Source organism: Acartia tonsa, chromosome 6, assembly GCF_053477335.1.
Source record: "Acartia tonsa isolate MP-2025a chromosome 6, ASM5347733v1, whole genome shotgun sequence".
Classification (NCBI taxonomy): domain Eukaryota; kingdom Metazoa; phylum Arthropoda; class Copepoda; order Calanoida; family Acartiidae; genus Acartia; species Acartia tonsa.
The window spans coordinates 39,220,498-39,244,423 of record NC_137265.1 but is presented as its reverse complement, the minus strand read 5'-3'; the positions used below and the strand labels follow the sequence as shown (position 1 = coordinate 39,244,423).

General features: G+C 30.3%; 2 protein-coding genes across 2 annotated transcripts in view; one reads left to right on the top strand and one right to left on the bottom strand.

The window, feature by feature from the left end:
- LOC145323099 (putative cytochrome P450 49a1) overlaps nucleotides 1–23,926 on the bottom strand; it is a 45,860-nt gene that overhangs the window by 4,561 nt on the left and 17,373 nt on the right. Inside the window, exons 3-8 of the mRNA XM_080165482.1 lie at nucleotides 20,218–20,264; nucleotides 18,483–18,528; nucleotides 5,840–5,869; nucleotides 5,180–5,258; nucleotides 2,896–2,955; nucleotides 2,512–2,571 (exon numbers count right to left, since the gene is read on the bottom strand). Of these exons, the coding sequence (XP_080021608.1) occupies nucleotides 2,512–2,571; nucleotides 2,896–2,955; nucleotides 5,180–5,258; nucleotides 5,840–5,869; nucleotides 18,483–18,528; nucleotides 20,218–20,264 (322 nt within the window). The remainder of the gene's footprint in view (nucleotides 1–2,511; nucleotides 2,572–2,895; nucleotides 2,956–5,179; nucleotides 5,259–5,839; nucleotides 5,870–18,482; nucleotides 18,529–20,217; nucleotides 20,265–23,926) is intronic.
- The window catches only part of LOC145322617 (multidrug resistance-associated protein 1-like), a 273,276-nt gene continuing 264,759 nt past the window's right edge, over nucleotides 15,410–23,926 (top strand). Inside the window, exon 1 of the mRNA XM_080164764.1 lies at nucleotides 15,410–15,443. The gene's annotated coding sequence lies outside the window, so the exon portion shown is untranslated. The remainder of the gene's footprint in view (nucleotides 15,444–23,926) is intronic.

The window sequence follows — 23,926 nt, the reverse complement described above, 5'->3', positions numbered from 1 at the left end:
AATCCTTAAACCTAAATAAATGAAATTAAAATTTAACTCGATCGTTATTTACTAAGTATATTTGCAATAACTTTTATTTAATGAAATCTTCCAATTTTTAACATGTACAAAACGGCCTGCTTAATTGCTTCAAGATCCATGTCAGATCTATATAGGAAATAAATGTCTATAAACGAGCTCAAGTTTTCCAAGGAATATTTGTTTAAAACTCATAGTGCTCCAATAATCCATAATAAACTCTCATTGCCCAGAACGATAAGACCCATTATTTTACTTTATTAAAAATAAATTCCTTTTTTTAATTTCATGTTGCTATTTACCTTATATCAATGTATTTAATTTCTAATCATAAAAAAGAAAATTTAAATTTATAATATAATAAATTTAAGAAAACTCTGTTTTAAAAGAATTCGATTGTGGCGACACTTTGTGTGTTCAAATATTAAACTAAAGTTGTAATCATCATCATTAACCCTTTGGTGATGGTAATGTAAAGAAAAAAATATAATTTAAAAAATCTTTTTAAAATCATTTAGATTATTAAATATTCACTTTCTTTTAGATAGTAATGCCGGGTGAGGACAATAGATTTATTGAGAAATAGATATGCATATAGAAAACTAGCCAATAGGGAGATAATTATATCGAGCCAACTCTAGTTTCTTTATAAAAAGGACATGATTATAAATAAGAATTCAGAGATATTTTCATTGAAAAAATAGGGGTTTTGATAACTATTACGCACAATACATGCTTCATATATTACAACTTGTTGGACGTACAATTAGGGGTATGAGAGAATTGGGTTAACTGAAAATTTGAATAATTTATTTTTAAAAAAAGCATTTAGAATCTTGCAGTTTAGATACACCAATAGTATTTTTTTTTTAAATACTAGGATATTTGTAATCAAAACAACTCGTTTATTCATTTCAGAAACGTTTTTTAAGTAAAATATTTATTATTTTTCAAATTTTCATGATAAAATGTATGAAAAATTAACTAACCTAGGTTTTAAATTTGGTACTAAACATTATTATATAATTTTAACCCTTTGATGCAGAATAACAAAACAACAAATACTAGGAGTTACTAAAACAATAATTGAAGGACAACATCATTAGAGAGAGTTTCTAAATGATTATATTTATAAGTAGCTCTTTTAAGACCATGTAGTTTATAAAAAAAAATACATTTTCTAAATACTATGATGTTAAAATCAGAAAATTTATACATTTTCTATAGATTGAAAGTCGTAAAAAATATCTTGCCTGTCAACTTATGTTTAAAGATATAACATAAATGAAAAACTAACTAACCTAGTGTTCTATTGTACTAAACAAAAGTATCTAAAAGATAATTTTTTTTATATCTTTTTTAGATCTAAAATATAAAAAAATTGGTTTGTCGAAATCAACCCTACTCCTCTCTTCAAGTGCCCAAAGATGCCTCTAGGGGGCGTGGCTGCTAGTATATACTAATTATTTTCTTTAAAACCAATGACCAATAATCCGATGATCCAAAAATTCATACACTGGATAATAATTGTTACAGGAATCGATTCTTAACTTACCAAATATTTCTATATATGTATCTTTACTAACATCTCAGAAATTCTATATTTCCCATAGTGTTAAAAATGAAATATTCTCAGTTGCTACGAGGGAGGGTGGTGACATTGGGCTGTTTATTACACTAGTCACCAAAGTTTTATACATAAAGTTTTCTTATTCGTTGGATAATATTTTTGGGGACTTTAGTTAATTTTTGAATGGTCGGTTCATTAAGTTGATCGTCTAAACGTTTCAACCACTAATTATAATCTACAGATGGAGTAATTTTGTGTATCATCATTGGGGATGTACTCCAATTTATCGATAAGTCTATTCCCTGGTTGAGAAAAAGAATCTATTCAAGCTTTAACATGTTTTATTTGTCCATACTGTTATACAATTATTTATTCAACAAAAGAAAAAAAGAAAAATAGGTCGCGCGTGAAAAATTAAGCTGTTTACTCTTTCTTCAGATTATTATAAAATCTGTTGAATAATACTTAATTGGGGGTGGGGGGGAGGAGTAAAATAGTATAAAAATAAAGTTTTTGAAAGCGCTAGAAAGTGCTTTGTGTGACGTCATAAAATACGTCTAAAAAGAGGGATGATGAGGGAAAGGAAATTCCTAAAAAAAGAGGGATAATAGATGTATTTTCATGACGTCACACATGACACTTTAGAGCGCTTTAAGTTTTTCTTCCATTTAAAAAGGAAAATTAAGTAACAATATCTTTGATTTATGAATTGGATCAATTTTACTTTGGGAGATAATTATTTCGCTCATTGTTCTATCATTGTGTCCTAGGCTATGATAGGCTAGGGATCTTTAGGGATGGGACAATGGACGATAAATTGATGTACATCCCCAATTTAGATTACGATTATTGGTTAAAAAGTTTGAACACTAATAAGGTTTTTAAGGATTAATCATAGCCAGCAAATGAGAGAACGTGTCTACCTGAGTAAAATCTGCGTTATCACCAAAGGACGCCACATGTTCTGTAAACTCAGCTGATATCTAAAGTTATTTATGAGGCTATCAAAATTTATATCTTAAATAGAACAAAACCAAAATTTAAAAATGAATAAATGATTCTAATTCTTTTTACAAATATTCTGCGCTCGATAGTCACGAAATATGTTAATATATACAAACTTTTAATATTATTTTAAAATGATTTTAGTGTACAAAGGACCTTTTTATATTGCATTGTTTTTAGACAACCATATAGCAATAATACATTAAGCTAATTTATTTTATTCATCAGGTAAACGGACGGACGTACAAACGTACGTAACCCAATTATAGAGTAGCTTCAATATTAAGAAAGGGATTCTTTACCTCGTGTATAACTGTTGTGAAAGTTTCAATCACTTTGGGATGAAGTAGACTGTATTGAACCTGAAGTAAACAAGGATGAAAACATCCATAAAAGCAAAGCTCTGAAATCAAACGGTAGAACAAACGAACATAAACATTTATTTAGCAGAATATTTAAAAGAATAAACACAATGTGAAATTGAGTAAATGCAAGATTCTGTTTAAGGACATACTTTTTATTTTGTATTTTTAGGATTTGATTAAAGAGATGCTCCGCTTAAAGTATTGAACCTTGTTGTTCTAAAAATCATTGTTCTAAAAATGAGATGAAACATACGTTTTTTTTGGTAATAGTTATAAAGTTGCTACGCCTTCTAAATCATACCTAATTGCTACAGGAATCATCATCGATATGAAATCGATACGACAATTCATGCCTAAATTAATAATAAGAGCTAACCGTTACGCATGACTGGACGCATGGACGGACGTACACACACTAATCACGTAATCTTAATCCCTATTACAATATGCTTACGTGTACCTAGTCAATCTGAACAATTCTAAACATTTGAGACAAGTGCCCAGCAAACGTACACACACTAATCACGTAATCTTAATCCCTATTACAATATGCTTACGTGTACCTAGTCAATCTGAACAATTCTAAACATTTGAGACAAGTGCCCAGCAGTGTTGTTTTTTGGCGGGGAGGGGAGGGTTGAATATAGGGCAAAGCTCAAAGTGGCATTCTATAAAAAAATATTATTTTGAATTGAGAAATTTCTGTTTTTTTTTTGAAAAATAATACAATGACAAAGGCTTGACGTATTGCTTTTTTTTCCTTTTTATGTTTTTTTTCTTTCTCCTTTCTTTTTATAAAAACTTTACTTATTAATCTTCAATGATATTTTAAAACTTGAAATATGGTATTAAAATTATATACAACAATGATCTATCTTATTATTTTTCCTTTTTATTCTCTTTACTTTCATATTAATTTTGTTTTATTTTTCTCTAAATTCCTTCACATATTTTTTTTTCATTTTTCTTATTATTTACTGATTTCTCTAACATAATATAAATGTTTATTTGTGTTTTTTTTTACTTTTTTTTACCATCCTCACAACTCAATTTAACTAAATTAAAGTTTCAATTTTCCCTTTCACATTTAATTTGTTTTATATTCTTTTTTTTCTTTTCGTCTTCTTTAAAAAGGGGCTTCAGGAATCAAATACACTATCCCCATTTTGGTCAAGATAGTACTCCTGTAGCTCCTGGTGCATATCCTGAAAATTTTACTTCTTTTCCACCAATTTATATTTAGTTAATAATTAATCTCTTAGTATATATTATTTTATTTTGTATGAGACTAAACATCATAATGTAAACTCTAAATTGTCGATAGATAGCAGCAATTTAGAGTATTGTATGTGCTATCTCCTAAGCTAGGGGGTACCTGGCAGCACCAAATAAACATTATTATTATTAAATTAATCAAAGACAGTTTGACTTTGGAATAGCGTTTGATATAATATAATTATAATAAAAATTTAAAGTAAGGCTTTCGGAAAATATACATGGAATAAACTATTGGTTGGTTCAAACTAGCAGTGTTTAAACTTTTCAACCAATAACTTTGAAATTTTAAATTACTAATTAATTGAGTAATTTTCTCTTATTCATTGTATTTATAACTATTTTCTTTGGGGGTGGGACACCCCCAACCCCCCCAAAAATGAAAAATACCCCCCCCCAAAAAAAAATTTTCTTTTAAAACTAAAATTAAAATGATGGGGTCGACTAACCCCCCCCCCAAAAAAAAATTTTTCTTTTTCTTTTTTATTTTAAATCTAAAATACGAAAAATTGGTTTGATCAAACCTCTTGGGGCTTCGCCCCTAGAGGCTAGGGGCGAAACCGCTAGTATATCTATAAAAAGTTTATTTATGAAAAAGTTTACAAATTCTTTAGAAAATGTCTCTAAAACAAAGCATACAGACCGTTTCAGGAATCTTAAGTAACAGACAAGCACCAATGATTTCCCTCAAAATACCAGCAAGCACTCCCTTTTATTTTAACTAAATTTAAATTAAGGGAGGGTAAGTTAAATGTCTTGCTAGACAGACATAACCCTCTACATCTACCTGCGTTACCTTAACCCTTCGAGACTTCCTATCAATCAATATAACCTAACCTAAAGAAGGAAAACTAAAACCAGCTTATTTTTAGAGGGAGGGGAGTTTCAGTGTTCGACTAGTCACATTGAGGGAAAGCACAAAATCTTGAAACTAATATAAACCTACCTTAGTTCTAAACTCTTTCCACTCCTCTCCTTGTGAAGGAATGAGGCCTTTCAGTCCTCCTGTCTCAACCATAGTTTTCCTAAAATATCATTATAATTAAAAACTAGCGGCTATGCACCTAGAGGCCTCTAGCAGCACGTAAAATGTTTTTTTTTTCTTCAATATATGTTATGATCAATATATCAAGAAGGCCGCTAGGTGGGGCTAGTAATATTTTTAAATTTTTATCGATTTCTCTTAGGAAGGTAGTGGTACCCTCCCTCAAAATAGTTATGAACTTGACCAGGACCTATGAGAAGCTGCACTGTAAAAGATAACCATATCGGTTCAGTGGTTAGCAAGATCCTTTGGTACACACCCAAAGACAAAGATCCTGTTACCTTTACATAAGGATTACTTTAAAATCTACATAATTAATAATAAGGAGTTTTTTATGTTAGAAATAAACTTATTTGAAATATAAAATTATATTTAATAACAATTATTTTAGAATAAGTAAAGTCTCATAATTATTTTTTTTCAAGCAAGTGATTAATGGAATTTCTCTAAAACAACATTTTACTTTTATTATCCAAGTTAAATATACATACACACTTCAATTTAACTTGGAGACACATAGATTAACCGATTAATTCACAATTCAAATAAAAATTAAGTTACCTAACTTGTCCTAAGGACTCAAAACCAGGCCTAAAATATAAAAATTACATTTTAATCAGAAAATATAGTTTTATGATCTCATAAGATAATTGAAAATCATAGCAACCGCCCCTTAAAAGAACAGTGTAAAATAACTTTTCATTCTGGTTGTTTTGTATTAGAATGAAGTATGAAGTATTTCAGGAAGTTAAAAGAAGATTAAGTATCACATACAATAAAAATCTAATTTAAGGGTAGATCAATACATAATCTTACAAGCCAACTAGATAATTCACATAATTCTTAATTATTACAAAACATTGGATTTAAATTACTTTTATAAATGACTCATAACAATTACGATTAATTTTCAACGTTTTTTTTGCAATTCCAGTATATAAAGAAATCTTGCCATCTTCCTTTTATATAAAGTAGTAAAGGATTTTTGTCTGAAGCTAAAGATGTCAATAACTACTGAACCGATAAGGTTCTCTATATTAGTAAGTATCACATTGTTTGTTTTTCACATTTAAGACTTGGGATGGTTTTAATCTATTTTTTTAGCCTCTAGTACATTTATATAGAATGATTTCCTTTCATAGGGTAGCTTAAAAAATCCATGAAATAAGAAACCTTGCCATTTATTCAATACTTACTTATATTTTAAAATCAAATTTGGAATCAAATAAAAGTAAAATATACCTTTATGTACTAAGATAGGATAAACTAAATCATAAGTGTATCTATTGAAAACTAAATTCATAGCTTGATTTAATTGAAGCTTTTTTCAATATTCTCTTGAACTCCTGAGAAAAGTCTTGCTATAAATAGTCTGAGAAGTCTAGAATCTGACATTCACATTTTCATACATTTCTAAAGTGTTCTCATACCACACAATTACAGTAAACTAAAGGATAATATGCATTAATAACATGTTGTGATTTTAGCCACGAGCAGGGGTTTAGAAATCGAATTTTATAACACCATTAAACTACGAACTCAAAAAACATATTCAAAGATTTTGCCTATAAATTTCATCTACATCTATCTATTTTACTTTGATATCCAATTTTGGTAACAAGACGAACTGCTGTAATTTTGTTGAAAACATGTATTATTATTTTTATAATATTTTAACACATAAAAAGAATTTCAACGAAAAAAAATCAAAAAATGAATGACAAAATAATTAGCAAAAGTAAATTCTAATATAACGAAGATTATAGAATAAACATGTCTAATTAGTATTTTTTAATGTCAATCTTAGATTAAAGAATTAAAGTGTTTGTAAATTTATTTAAAACAATTAAAGACATAATTTTATATGTAGAAATAACAGGATGTCTATCTGTGTGTGTGTTGTCTGTTAGTAGGGAACGATAACGTTAATTTCTTTTTACAGGTCCTCTAGGAAAGATTTTTTGGGAGGATTCCTTCAAAAATCCAAGAGAAATAGCCATTGGAAAAAATACACTCCTCAATTTTTTTTTACTTTTTTCTCTTGAAAACTAGAATTCAAACAGGCGTAGCCGCTATTGAAAATGTAAAAGTAAATATTTTAAAAATGTAAGTATTCCAAAATATTAACATAATTTGCATTAATTTCGACATGAAAACATTATTTACCAGGAAATGATTAATTATAAGCAATGAATATACTTAATATTTTTAGCACGTTGAAAAAAAAATAAAAAGGAATGAAAGTATCCATCAGTAAAAATCTTTTTTAATCTTCTTTTAAAATTTTTTTTACTATAATATCCTGGGAGGGGGAGATGAAACACCCACTTTTCTCCCCTCCCCAATATTTTAGGGTAATTCAAGATTAATAAATGCATAACAATAGCAAGCTAAAATTTGGAAAAAAAATATTTTTTTCTCAATATGCATTAACAAGTTTTAGGGTTGATGGGTAATAGTATAAATCTTAAATTTTTCAAGTTGTATGTTAAATGTATTTTATGATAAAAGTTTGGGTCGCTATCACATAATGTACCCTGTTAAGCATGGATATCCCACCCCCCGTTTTTGTATTAAACTTTAAAGATGGGATGGGGAGGTAGTTTTTTATTTTTTTTTTATTTTACTTTAGAACAGGTTTTGGTAGTTTGTATTAGGTATTTGGTTAGGATACTGCGAGTACAGCCCCGCAGGGATTAGGTTTTGGAAATAAACTAACCCCCCTTCACCTCCAATTTTCAATATAAAAAAACGGGGGGTGAGGTTCAGCAGTGCTCAACAGGCACATCGTGTGAAAGCACCAGCTATAGTTTAAACAAGAGTTAATTTTTAAAACTTTTTATATTTCTTGAAGAGTAACCCAGTAGTGTAATATCTATGCTGGGCTCTTATTAATCTTACTCAACCTAACCCTATTTCAGGATTTTAGGGAATAAGACAATGGACAATAAATTGATGTACATCACAAGTTATGTTATCTAAAACATCCATTTCTAATGATTAAAATTAATCGTTGAAAAGTTAGTTTGAACACTGCTAGTTTTAACAACCATTCATAATTTAATTATTGTACCAAAATTTTTAAAGCTAACTAATAAGATAATGCTTATAAAATATTAGGTACAGTTCAAATTAAAGTCCAGTGTACCTTTCTTTCCTGAGTATTACAAACTTTTGTTGGGTTTGTGGTCGATCCACTGGTGGAAAGAATGATTTTGTAGTAGTTTGAAGTAAAATATCGGAAACAGATGAAAAATACAGGAAAATGTTGATGACTAAAAACAAATTATTTTGTGGGCAATAATTTTATCAAAATATAGGAAGTTGACAGTTGAGAATCTACTCTTTAATTTACCCCGTCATATTTTAATTTTAACGTCTTTTTATTTTCATCTGTTTTTGGTTAATTTCAAATACATATTTTTTTAATACAGAAAATATTATGTCTTGTCCAAACTTCCAGTGAGATGTAATATATTCATAAATATTAGTAACATAAAATTAATAATAAACTTTTATTAAATAGATCTTGAGAGGCATACTTTTAATTTTTTTACTATAAAACATTATAAATTATTACTTTGGATAATGATGTTCTTGCTTATTGTTAAATGTACCATATTTAGTTTTGATAAGTAAAAAATAAACTTGTTTATTGTTTAATTATTTAAACTTTGTTCCTTAAATTGTTAAATTTCCCTTATATAAACCTTTAATCAAACAAGACTAGTCATTATGATCATATTTTAGAATCTATTTTCAATTGATTTAATTTCCTTCTTATTTTGCTGCTTTAGTATTAGTTTAAAAGTTTTTTTTTTTGGGGGGGGGGAAACTTTTTCTATGATTTTTCTTGGGAGAGTGGTGACCCTCCCTCAAAATAGTTATAAACCTTCCCGGGACCTATGGGAATCTACCCTGTAAAGGAAAACATGATCAGTTCAGTAGCTAGCGAGTTCCTTTGGTTTAAACAGACAAACAAACATCCTTTTACTTTATTATAGGGATTCACCTATTATCATAAATATTAAGAGACTGTCAACGAATACAAATATATTCCATGGTTAACAGATTATTCATATTTGAGCACTTCTTACTTCCTTATACAAAAAAATCACGCATGAACGGAAAAAGCCTAAAAATTATCCTTAATTATAAAAAATACATTAAGAAATGATGGTGTGTTGAAAAAAAATATTTTTTCCAACAATTGAAAGAGATTTTTATATTTTTCTTAGCGTCTATGGTGAAGCCATGGCTGCCAACACAAAAATGTTAAAACCGTATTTTTGTTCTCATTTCAACAATTTCCAGAGTTGACATGAGATTCATACCTTAAACTTTTCCTTTAAACTTGCTTGGCAATCGAAAACCTTTAAATCAACACATTTATTAATGTGTAGGAGTACAGCTCTTCACAAGTCATTTTTACCTGGAGGTCGATTGTGGAAAAACCCCTGCCTAATATCAAATTTTTTTTTCATAAATGGAATAGTCTATACTTGGGTAAAATATGGTGTCAATTCTAGATTGGAGACGTTATTCTAACTAGTTCTATAACTGAATAATCTTTTTCTAAAAATCTAGCTTCCTTTCTTTGCACTTCTTTGTACTTTTTTTTCTTGTCAAAATGATAAAATGATTTAACAAATAGCTGTTTAGGCCTTCCTAAACGAAGATCCAATGATTGTGATGAATATAAGCATCCATGATATGCTTCACAGCTCAATATGTATAAGGTATCTATAATACATAGTAGCTTGATGTCTGTCCGTCTGTCCGTCTGTCTGTCTGTCCCTTAAGATCTCGGTAACCACTGAACCGATTAGATTCTACTCTTCAGGGAATATACCTAATGGTCCTGTGGTGGTTTTAGGCTATTTTCTTGGGGGGTGGGACACCCCCAACCCCCCAAAAAATAAAAAAAAACCAAACCCCCAAAAATTTTTTTTCTACATTTTTTGTAAAATCTCAGTAACTGCTGATCAAATTGGGCTCTACCCTTCTGGGAATAAACCTACTGGTCCTTTGGTGGTTTTAAGCTATTTTCTTGGGGGGTGGGACACCCCAACCCCCCAAAAAATAAGAAAAATCACAACTTCCAAAATTTATAATTTTTTAAAATTTTTGTAAACAAAAACCAGTAATTGGGGTGGGGGAACCCCACTGCAACATGGGGCGAAGCCCCCATGAATCCAACCCCCCCCCCAACAAAAAAAATAAAAATATTTTTTTTTCAATTTTAATTTTTGTGTATGCGAACAACCTAGGTTTAATTTTTACGAATTGAAATTTTTGTGTATACGGCAAACAACCTGGGTTTAATTTGTACAAATTAAAATTTTTGTGCATAAAGCGCACAACCTGGGTTTAATTTTACCACAGAGTAATTAAAAAAAAAATATTTTTTCTTTAATATGTCTATTAAGGAAGGTTGACTTCCCATAACTATATAGGGCGAAGCCTCTAGAGGCTAGGGGCGAAGCCGCTAGTAGTAAATATTACAAATCTTAAACGGCAACCATGATTTTACATCAATTTCTTTTTGATCTTAAGAGCTTTGCTTTAATAATTATTGTCATCCTTTTAACTTTTAACAGTCGTGAGCCTTGCCGTACCTTAATTGGTTGGGGGGGGGGGGCGTTCAAGGCTCCCCCCCCCTATTATCTCAGTTCCTATTAGAGTTAGAGGGGTAATTTTTGTTGTGCAAGTCCCCTGTTTGATAATGAATTTTCGACCTTTTATAAGTCAAAGTCAATTTTAGCTTCCTTCACCCTTTTATTTAACAACCTTTGTTTTTAGGTCCTTTTTTACTTAAAAATTTCAAACGGCTGTAATTTTCTTATTTTTGAAGCTAGAAGAACATTTTTTTCTAGGAAATTTTTTCTTTATGTAAAATTTTATATTAGAAATGTCAAAACATAAATTTCAGCGGTCGCAGCTGTATTTTGCAGCTGCCAGCCGCCGCAGTCGGTGGTCGGCAGAAACGGCGGCGGATCTTTATGAAATTTTAATACGTTAGACATGTAAGAAAAGCCTAAGTTTAAAATTTGACGTCTCTAAGTCAAAAATTGCGGCCACAGGAGTTTTTTAAAGATTTATGGAGACCTGGAGGATCAGGACCTGCAGGATCATACCGTTCAACGCCCCCCCCCCCCCCCAACCGTTAAGGGTTAAATAAAAATTAACAATGTATTATTTTTTTAGTAGCAATGTCTGTCCGTCTTTTAGAGACAAAAAGGGGGAAACATCATTTTCTCAGCTCCTATAAAAGATAGAAGGCTGAAACTTCTCGTAAACATTCAATCAATATGGAGCATAATTAAGTATAAAACATCCATAGCAGTCGGACTGCTGTTAAGCCGCTTATATTTTTCACAACTAATTTTCTCAATGTATTATTTCTTTTAGTAGCAAAGCTGCTCTAAAATTTGAAATGTCCATCTGTTAGAGACAAAACGGGGATGGGGGGGGGGGGGTGGAATCGTGATTTTTCAGCTCCTGTAAAAGATAGAAGGCTGAAAATTCTTGTAGCTATTCACATAAATATGGAGCATAATTAAGTAAAACACATCCGTAGCGGTCAGACTGCTCTTTCTTTTCTTTCTTGTGATAACAGATAATCAGCTCTATAACTCACTTTGTCCGTTTGTCTATTTCAGAATAGATTTTAAAATAAGGGGAAGGGGGTTGTACACTTTCACAGTAACAGTGCGCTCTGAGGCCCATATTCAAGATAGAGCTCTGAATTATAATACAATGGGTCAGTCTATAAATATTCTGCAAAACTTTTAATTTGGCGGTTTGGCGGCTGACCACTGGTGCAATTATTTAGCTAAACTTGTAAAATTGAACATGCAATCTTGTTTTTTTTTGGGGGGGGGGGGTTTGTTTTGGTTAATTATGAGAAAATATATCAACAGTAACAAAAAACTGTTGAGCTGCAAACTACCAGCCGCTGGCTGTGGCTATCAATAAATATTACAACAATTTTGCAGCTCAGCAGTTTTTCGTTACTGTTGATATATTTTCTCATAATTAACTAAAACACACCCTATGGTTTAAACAAAATTAATTTTCAAGTAGCTTCGCTACTGTAAAGTTGTTTTCATGCATAATGTATTTTTTTGTGTCCCATTTATGTAGGTTTAACAGGAAGAGATAGTTCATCTGTCAAGAGGTAATAAGGGAAAATTTAGCCAACCTCCCTGGATATACTTTTCTATCTATATTACCTTATATATTTAAGACTATTTGTTAAAACATTTTATCATTTTGAAAAGAAAAAAAAGTACAAAGAAGTGTAAAGAAAGAAAGCTAAATTTTTGGAAACAGATTAATCAGTTATAGAACTAGTTTGAATAACGTCTCCAATCTAGAATTGATACCATATTTTACCCAAGTATAGACTATTCCATTTATGAAAAAAAAAAATGATATTAGGCAGGGGTTTTTCCACAATCGACCTCCAGGTAAAAATGACTTGTGAAGAGCTGTACTCCTACACATTAATAAATGTGTTGATTTAAAGGTTTTTGATTTTCAAGCAAGTTTAAAGGAAGAGATTAAGGTATTACTCATGTTTTAACTCTGAAAATTGTGCGTTTTAGAACAAAATTAGTATCTCCTCTTCAATGTGGTAAAATTGATGGCGTTGCTAAAGTCAAAACGAAAAAAATTAATTTTGTATTATTTAATGACTAAATGAATTTTTTTTGAAAGACTATCAATTGTTTATGTATGTTTAATTATTTAGGATGGTTTTTAGGCATTAAAAAAAATTTCGTGAGTTCTATAATATTCCAGTCAATTTTGTCTCATTTGTTTTACCATAAAGAACGTGTCCTAACTTTTGTGATTTATGTTTAACCCATTTGTGACCAGCTAACAAAGTTCAAAGTTTTGATTCACCAGGCTTCAACAAAATAGATTTTTTTAATGATTACTCAACAGAATACAAAAAGTAAGGTGTAAAATTAAAGATCTTACTATTCTTGCTCAAAATGGCAATTTTCTTCTTCTTTTGTTGCGTTTTTGTAATTTAAAACCAACTTAATTTTTTTTAAAGAAAAAACTTGAATTACTTCAAAAATAAGAGGTCTACAAAAAAAACGATTGCATTCTAAATTCTATGCATCATTTTACATTTACTTCTTAATAAAACACCGACTAGTTATTTTTTTTAAATCACAAAAGTTAGGACACGTTCTTTGGCAACTATATGAACTGTGTTTAAATTTGTAATTCTAACAATGTACATAATTAGTCTGTGTTTAAGTTTGAATTAGGGTGGGCTGTTTTTAGATATAGAATTTTGATTTTAAAATTCAGATATTTATATTTATATATTTATAGTATATGTATCTGTGAGAAACAAGGTTTAAAATATTAAACACTTTTTGTTAATATTTTTTTTGCATAAGACCTTTTGTAGGCATATTTCACAAACTAAAATATTTTTCAAAAAGAAAGTTGCATTTCAAGAAGTTTCCAAATAGCAAGAATTATTTGTAAGGTCTCCTCATATTTTTTTTATCGTCGATATTATACATTTTAAAAATCTGCTATCTTGGATATAAAGGATGGAAAATTTGTCAGATACGAAACAACGTATAGTATCCAATAAAAAATTACGTCATACAATACAAATTACCAATGGCAAGTATGAATTGTAATTGACCAATGGTAAATTTTATACTGGGCTATCATTGGTCAGTTGTATTGTATGACGCCATTTTTTATTCGACACTATACGCTGTTTCTCAGATACCATTTATGGGTATTCATTTTAAACAATTGGCCCTGCCTATTTTGTATAGGAAGTGTGTTCATACTGAAAGTTATAACTCATTCAGGGTCAAACTAACTTACAATAATGGATGTATAATTACTTGGATTTTACACCAGATTTTCATGTTCTACAATAAAATGAACTCTGTAGCGAGCTAAAATAACGATGTCCTCCATCCCCCTCCTTTACCCCATCCTCTTTCCTCCTACTGGATAAGACCAATAAATGCGGGGGAAATTGCAGCCTAAATTGACAACAATTTTTTTCCTGTTATATCCTCCACGTATATTCTACATCCATTGTTACAATTTACTTCCTTCAAGCTCACACCACAAAATTATCAAAATAGAAATCATATTTTCATCCGGTATGTACTTGAAATTCTTACCTACCTTATTGAATAAAGTAGTAAGGTTTTTCTTTTAGTAGCTTAAGATTTTAACAACTACTGAACTGATTGAGTAGAACTTAATGGAAGCTACACATAGGTCCCGGGATTGTTTTAGACCATTTTATTTTAAATTTAAAGGTATGGAATACGTTTAGGCTATTTTAATTTTCCCTTTATTGCCCTTTTTAAAAGCGAAGCTTTTCTATAATTAGGGTCGGTCCGTACGTTCGTCCGTCCGTCTGTACGTCCGTCCGTCACAAATGGATAGCTTTTTCCCGTTAATTTAGGCATGTTAGAATTGTCCTATCAATTTCAAACTTTGCATGGTGATTCCTTTAGTAGTTAGGTACAATTTCGAAAGCGTAGCAACTCTATAATCATTACAAGAATGTCCGTTAGAATTGTCCTATCGATTTGAAATTTTGTATGGTGATTCCTTTCGTAGTTAGGTACGATTTAGAAAGCGTAGCAACTCTATAATCATTACCAAAATGTCCGTACGTCCATTTTAAACATGTTGATTTTTTTACTTTTTCAACAACAAATTTTTATGTAATCTAATCATCCGATTGATCTGATTTTTGGTATGTTGATTTCTAGGACAACAAAGTATAATGTCATACGCGAAGCAACTCTATAATCAAGTCCTAAAAATGTAAGCATGTATTAAGCAGCTTTTCAACAAATTTACTTAAATTTTGCTTCGACTCTTATACATTTATATTCTGATTATTCAGTTCTGACACTATATAAGTGTTAATGTCTGTTTGTCCTACCGTTTCAGTGCTTCGCTTTTATGGATGTTGTCATCCTTGTTGAATACAAGAGCATCTAGATGCTAGGGGCGCAAAAGCTACATTATTATGACATAAAAGCAAATACTTTTTACAAATTTTCAGTGATAAGAATATATTTATTCTTATAAAAAAGTGATTATTATAAAACGACCAAGCTAATATTGCTTGATTCACTTCTACAAGAGACAAAATGAATTGAAAATGATTGCTAAAATCGAAATATATCTTCATGTATTAGAATAGTGTATTTTTTTTTAAAAATAGGTTGAAAAACATACTAACTTTAAAATAGATTATTTTGACTGGCAGAAAATGTACAACAGTACCTGACAACGTCATAAGGTATGGATTTTTTGAAAATGGGGTTCAAACCAGGGATATAAAGGAATTAGACAATGGCGGATAATTTTATGTACATCCCCAATGATAAAACTCAAAATTGCCCTTTCTGTTGATTGCAATTAGTGATTGAAACATTTGGCCATTCAACTTATTGAACCAACCAATCAAAAAATTCAATAAAAGTCCCCAAAGTGGTTAAGCCAACGAATAAGAAAACATTATTATAAAACATTGGGGTTTAGTGTAAATAACAGCCTATTGTCCTCTTCCTTCCTGGGTTTAAATGAATCACTTTTATGGGTTAGTATGCAAATAAATGTTTATTTTTCTCTAGTATTAAGCATAATCCGTTTAAGAACGTGTCAAAAAGGTAGTAACATCTTAATCTAATAAGTGGGAACAAAAATCTAATTATAAGATTCCATGAATATGTGTGTATAACCAGGATGGGAGGGAACATTGGGTTGTTTATTACACTAGTACTCAAAGTTTTATAAATACATTTTTTATTCGTTTGGAGAACTTTATTAAATTTTGATTCTTTGGCTCGCTAAGTTGAGTGTCCAAACGTTTCAACCACTAATTGTAATCTACAGAAGGAGTAATTTTGTGCCTCATCATTGGGAATGTACATCAATTTATCGTCTATTGTCTTTCCCTTCAGATCCCTGGATCATAAATATGAGAACAAATACATCATATCCATGCGTAGCTCAGCAAAAATAAACTAACAATATATAAAAATCAAAAAATGTAATATTACAAAAAAATATATTATAATGCTTTAGATAGCATAGAGAAAATTGTATACTTAGACACCGTGTTGACTGGATAAATAGGAACTTAGGAGACACTGCGTAGATACTGTAGAGTCAAGACTGTGTAGATTCTGTATTGCCAAAGCAACGTAGATACTGTAGAGACTAGACTACACTGATAGAAACTAAGCAGACACTAGACTACGTTTATACTGCGTAGAGAAAGTAAATACTGTATTGCGCATGAAGAAACTATGTAGACATCATAAAATCTATAAAGCATATACTGTCAAGACTGCATAGCTACTGTAGAGTCTAGACTTTCTAGATATTTTACTGTCTATACTGTAGAGTCAAGACTGCATAGCTACTGTAGAGTCTATACTTTCTAGATATTTTACAGTCTATACTGTAGAGTCAAGACTGCATAGCTACTGTAGAGTCTAGACTTTCTAGATATTTTACTGTCTATACTGTAGAGTCAAGACTGCATAGCTACTGTAGAGTCTATACTTTCTAGATATTTTACAGTCTATACTGTATAGATACTGTAGAGTCAAGACTGCATGGATAATGTATAGTTAAGACTGTGTAGATACTGTAGATCCAAAACTTTGTAGATACTGTAGATCCAAGACTGTGTAGACACTGTAGTGTATATACTGCGTGGTTAATTGGATACTTAAGACTGTGTAGATACTTTAAAGTCTTCTTTAGTAAGGACACTTAATTTTTAAATCCAGTAGTAAGCGTTGACATACCCACAAACATATCCTATCTATAGAGTAGCTTCGCTATTGAATAACACGAATATATAAGGATAAAAAATACTATGGCGTAAAAAATATTTTATGTAATGTAAAAAAAGCTTATTTTTTTTATATATTTTTTATAAAGGTAGCTACTTTACTATAACTGAGTGCACTAAATTAGGGCGTGTTCAAACACTTGCATATTAATATTTTTAATAATTTTATACCATAAAATCATTTGCACTTTATTACTGAAATCCTTATTCAAGTTTTTAAATCAATAGAAAGATTCGAACATTGTAGTATAAGTTCAAAACATACAAATATTGGTGTAGATTAGTTTAACTGCTAAATATTTTTTTTTGTTTAGTTCGTTGATAATTCAGCTTTAAATTGCCGCTACAATAATCCAATTATGCGTCTTCCCAGTAGTCGTTTGATAAATAGGAGACGTGATTGGTTTATTTTGGCGGCAAATAAAAATTTCATAAATTTAATGTTGAATTATGAGTTTGTGAATAATAAATAGGAAAAGGATTTGCATTGTCAAGAAAATTTAATAAAGTAGATAAAAGGATGAAGTTATTCTGGACAGTGTGAACATAGAAAAAGTTTTGGATCAAGTATGTTTATCTTTGTGGTGACTTTTATCCACTATTAACTATCAATTAATTAAAATTTTTAACATTTAAGTAAGCTATTTGTAGATAAATTGTAGGGATCTAAAGGGATAAGACAATGGCTGATAATTTAATGTATATAATACACAATATCACTCTTTCTGTAGATTCCAATTAATGGTTGAAACGCTTGAATAGTCAACTTAGTAAATCAACCAATAAAAATTTATTAAAAGTCTTCCAACTTTTTAGGCCAACCAATAAGTAATTTTATGGATTAATGCCCCCTTATCCCTGGTTCATATAATGTGCGAATTTTAGCTGATTGGTCACCAATGTGGACAATGACATATCTGTATTTAAAGTTACCAATAAATACTTTCTATTTTTGTATATACTACTTAATATTAAACTGTTTTTGAAAGCAATTAATATTTAAAATCCTAATAAAATGTATGCGGGTTATTACTCTTATTTTTTAACTCTGCAGTATAATTCTACAGGTGTCTGAGTATATCTTTGATTCCTTTTTCAAAAATGCTTCAGAAAGTTTAAAATTCTAAAATAAATTTTACGTAATTTTAAAAAGTAATGTAAACTTTTCTAGAATTCACCCTGTTGTAATATACAAATATGAAGACAGTACATATTTGTTTGAATAAGTATCTTATTTCATATTTTTTTATATTCGTACTCAGTGGCGTGCACAGGGTATTGTCAGACAAACATCCTGTTTATTGTAAAAAATATTACCTGTTTGGAAAATAGCCCTCATTTCTATAGACCTGTTCAGCATATCCTAAATACAAACAAAAATATTAAATATAACCAATTGCGTGCACAGGGTTTTGTCAGGGTTGGGCAAAAATATCGAGAACCAATTCAATGTTACCTCTGTTAATTCTGCTCTAAGTTGTGTACCTACAAAAGCTTGCTCTAATTCTTGGTTATGAAGGAATTCATTCATTTTGAAAAAATATAATTCTGAATAATTCGTATTTTTTTGTCTTAAATTTTTAACAATGAATATAATCTCCTAAACCATGAAGAATTTATTTTTTTCCTTCCTAGGTTTAGCTTTGTTTAAAATTACTGTTTTTTCAGTCTTAAATTTTTTAGAAAGCTTTTTATTGTTCATATTTGTTTCGGGGGGTATGAGTACTAAAAAAATATTAATAGTTTAACACATAAAGAATCCCTCACAAATGAAATTTCTTTTTTCAGGAAAATAATTACCATAAAAAATACAATTGGAAGATAAAAATGAAAAAGAAATACACCCCTGGCAAAAATCTGTGTACCCCACTTTTACCAATGCCTCCTCATAATATCAAATATTAAGGTTATTTTATTTAAAATGTAAATGTTATAATTCAAAATTTCCTTTACTAAAAGTAAAAATAAGTCTGTTTGTGTTCTGTCTGTAGCAAAGGGTTTTGCTAACCGCTGAACCATTATGGTCCATCTTTACATTTTATTTTTTGAGATAAGGTGACAAAACACTGAAGAACAAAGTCAAAGAGTATCTTTGGTAAATATTGAGGTTATATAAAATGTAATTATGTTGGTATTATGTTAAAATCTTGTAATTGACACTTTTTAGACACTTTTTATCCACAGATAAGTCCTCTTCATAGGAATCAAAGAATCTTAATGAGCACTATCCCTCAAATGATAAGTGGTGCAAAAATACATACTCCTTTCTATATTTTTATATTTTTTGTCTTTTTAGAGTATGGATACACACATAGTCATACTAAAGACAATAAAAGCACAGTGCTTTACAAAGCAAAATTTTTTAAACCACTGAAACTAACCCTTCCACTATTTTTTTTGAGTTAACATAAATCTAGACCCTGCAGGGCTGTTATAACCTAACCTCACATAAAATAAAAAACTTTTTTTATGGGGCCCATATGATATTTAAAGGAAAACACCAAAACTTCTATTAACGCCAAATTTTTGCAAGTTAAGAATTCATAATATTCATGATTTAAGTGGTTCTAATTAGTTGGGGGTTTGGAAACTAGATTTTTGTTTACAAGAAGGGAAAGCCTGTATCAAATAATAAAGTAAAAATCAATTATACCCCCTTCCCTTTTTCTTTTCCCTTTATATGACGTCATATAGGAATCGTCTTCCTCACAGTGGGACAGATTGGGCTTCGTCAATTTTTAAAATTAGTTTTAAAAACATGTGTATGAATATCATTTCTCATTCTTTTTAACTTAATGTAATCTATATAGTTTTCTTATCCATTTTTTTATGGGGGGGGGGGGGGATTTTTTTCGGCAGCACACCTATCCCCCCAAGAAATACCCTAAAATCAACGCAATCGCATCTTAGGGGAGAAGCTCCTAGGGATGAATGGACTAGTTTGTAGTACTAGAGGACTTTACGAACACTAACGGTTTATCAAATATAAAATCTTAGGCTACAGACAACAAAACCTTATTACTTTACTTATTCGAATTTTTGTTTTATTTACCTGGATCAAAGACTAGCACCATTGGATCAGCTCCTGGCAGGTCCAGCCTAAAATAATACACAATTAATAATAAAATTTTGAAATTCTACTTTTGTGTTTGATTTATGTTGTCTGTATATTATTCTACATATATTTGTGTGCAGATGAGGTTTTAAGAGATGAGACAACGAAATATAAATTGATGTGCATTGCACCCTCCTTCATAAGATTATAATTATTGGACAAAAAATGGGGACTCTGTTAGTTTGTACCAACCAATCAAAATTAAATGAAAAGTGGGCTGGTTAAGTGGTATCGTGAATATCCAACAAGAATTCATAAATGGCATGATTGGGTATTATAAATGTAGAAGTATATCTATCAAAATTTGATATATATATAAACTAAATTAATTTTAGTGTTCTATATAAAAAAAGGTTTGACCTATAAGAAAAATCTTAAGGATAACTTTCAATTATTTATCATCTTTAAAAAGACATTCACGTTTTTTCCCTGAAAAACTTTTCTTCTGTTATCTAATAAGATTAAATTTTTTTATCCCAACTTGCCATGTTATAATGTTTATTAGGTTAATTTCTGTTTCGTATGATCCTTATCCTACTATTAAAGTAACAGGATGTGTGCCTTTCCTTGTGCTTGTATCAGACGATCTCGCTAAACAATGAAAATGAACTGATATGTCTTTTCTTTAAAGTGAAGATTTTTATAAGTTCCTAGTTTAGAGGTTCTAAATCATTTTAAAAGCGAAGCTTTCCATAATTAGCATAGGTTCGTCCGTCCATCCGTAACGGTTAGATCTTTTAATTTTGGCTTGTTAGAATTGTTCTATCGATATCACACTTTGCATGATGATTCCTAAAACAGTTAGGCACAATCTAGAAATCGTAGTAACTCTATACTCGATACCAGAAAGTCCGTACGTCAATTTAAAACAAGCTGATTCTTTTAATAGTTTGACAACTTTTTTGCGTGATATGAGTATCCTATTCATCTGATTTTTGGAATAATGATTCTTAGGACAACAAGGTAAAGTATTATAAGCGAGGCAACTATATAATCAAATCCTAAAAATGAAATTATATCCTTTTACTGTAACCTATATATTTGCACAATTTTGCAACAAATTTATTTAAAATTTTGTTTAGTCTTAGAAATTAATGTTTTGCTTATTAAGTTCTGACACTTTACAAGAGTTATTGTTCGTTTGCCCTTCCTTAAGATTTTATACCTGCGCTTTTATGGATGTTGTCATCCTTGTTTGTATTATATTTATTTAATTTGAAATATCAGAGTGTTCTTTTGATGAGAAAATATCCAACAAATCCAGCGGATGATTTATTAGTGTGGCATGTGTGCGTGTGTGTGTATGTGTGTGAATGTGAAAGTGTGTGTGTGAATGTGTGTGTTTGTGTGTGCGTGTGCAATTTGTGCATGTGAATGGGTGTGTGTGTGTGTGTGTATGTTGGTGCAATGGCTAAATGCATCTGGACAGGTATGCAGATCTGTGTCTTTCTGGAGCACCTGCCAGGTTTCTTCAGATCCAGGTTCGGAGATAGGAATGGAGAAATAGGTCAATAGGGGAAAAAATAGTCTCCAACAAAAATCTACTTTTATACATTTTGTCCTTAAGTTAGTTTAGGTTAAGTTAAAAAGGGTATTGGGAGCCCTACAGGGACAATGCCTTAAATTACTGGTAAATGGTTGTAGATGTCAAGGCAGTTTTTAAAAATCTAAACAATTTCTCAGCTCCAAATCCCCTGATCTAAGGGCCTAAAGCAGCTAAGCTTTACTTTTTATCCAGCTAAACTATGTGTTAGTGTTATTTCAGGGAAGGAAAGCACTTTGAAACATAAATTTAAGCTATAACTTTTTCAGTGCTAGAACCTACAATATCAATATGCCTAACAAACACCACTGAACCCTCCCCTTATTAAAACAATTTAAATCAGGAAGGAATTTCCTGTATCTTACTTTATAAGGGAAGCTCTAACACTGCGGGACTTCCTAATACCCAATATAACCTAACCTAAAGTAATAAACAAACGAAAAACTGCTTCCCTCTTGTTTTCAATTTACTTTAAAAAAGGGTGCCGGGTGATTCTGCCTTTGACTAGGCACTTAGAGGGAAACTGTAACTTTTTTCTTATCAGTATAAGCTTCCAAAGGAAGAATCATACACAATAAAGATGCGGTATTAAGAATAATTTTTCGTCCATTGTCCTATCCCTGTATAACTTGTATTCTAAACACTTGAGCACGTATAACTACATTGTTCTGTACTGTACTTAGACACAGGGAGAGAGGGTATAATGGGCATTTATTACACTAGCTCCCAAAGTTTTATAATAACGTTTTCTTTTTAGTTGGCTTCACATCTTTCGGGGACTTTTATTGAATTTTGATTTGATAATTCGTTAAGATCAGTGTCCAAACGTTTCAACCACTAATTGTAATCTACTGTAGGGGTAATTTTGTATATCAACATATAGGGGATGTACATCAATTTATCGTCTACTGTCTTATCCCTTAGCATCTCTGACTTAAACATAAAGTTACATAGTGAACAAGCTCGCATCTTTTCATGTTAAGCGCATCAATGTCAAGCCAACAAAGTACATGAATATGTGCAGTGTGCTGTGTCCTACTTCATAATAAGACACATTTATATAAAAAAATGTTATTAATAATTTCAACTGTTCATTTCAAAAACCTAAGTTACATATAAACAAAATTAAACCTTCTTTATATTAAGATTATAGATTGAAAAGATTAACACTATTATTCTAGAACCAACGTTATGTATTGACTAATGTATTTTGTATTTTTTGGAAAGACTTTATTTTGAACCTGTTTAAGGGTGTTATGTCAATCCTCCCGCCTATTTTATAAGGAAACTAAATATGATTATGTATCACTATAAACAACAAGGATGACAACATCCATAAAAGCGAAGCACTGAAACGGTAAAACAAACGGACATTAACACTTGTATAGTGTTAAAACTGAATAATCAGAATATAAATGTATAAGAGTCAAAGCAAAATTGTAAGTAAATTTGTTGAAAAACTGCTTAATTCAGGATAATGTTTATGGACATACTTACATTTTTAGGAATTGATTGTAGAGTTGCTTCGCTTATTTCAATATACTTTGTTGTCCCAGGAATCAATATACCAAAAATCAGATCAATTGGATGATTAGATCACATAAAAATTTGTTGTTAAAAAAGTAAAAAAAATCAACATATTTAAAATGGACGTACGGACATTTTGGTAATGATTATAGAGTTGCTACGCTTTTAAATCTTACCTAACTACTAAAGAAAATCACCATGCAAAATTTGAAATCGATAGGACAATTCTAACATGCCTAAATTAACGACGGACGGACCGACCCTAATTATAGAAAAGCTTCGCTTTTACAAAGTAAGAATGGTGACAGCATCAAGAAATTTAATTACATAGAATTCTCATAATTCTTTATAAAGACTGCAAAGTGAAAAGGACAAATTAGTTTAAAGTTTGATGAATTTTTGCAAAGATATTGAATTATTTAGCAGGTTTAGGTAGAACCCTCGAATCCACAAGTGGAGCACACACAATCCTTCCCTATCTGTTTTTTTTTTATGTTTAATCAATGTAATTTTAATGGTACCCAAAGTTTTAAAAACACGATCTCTTATTCGTTGGCTTTAAAACTTTGGGGAAGT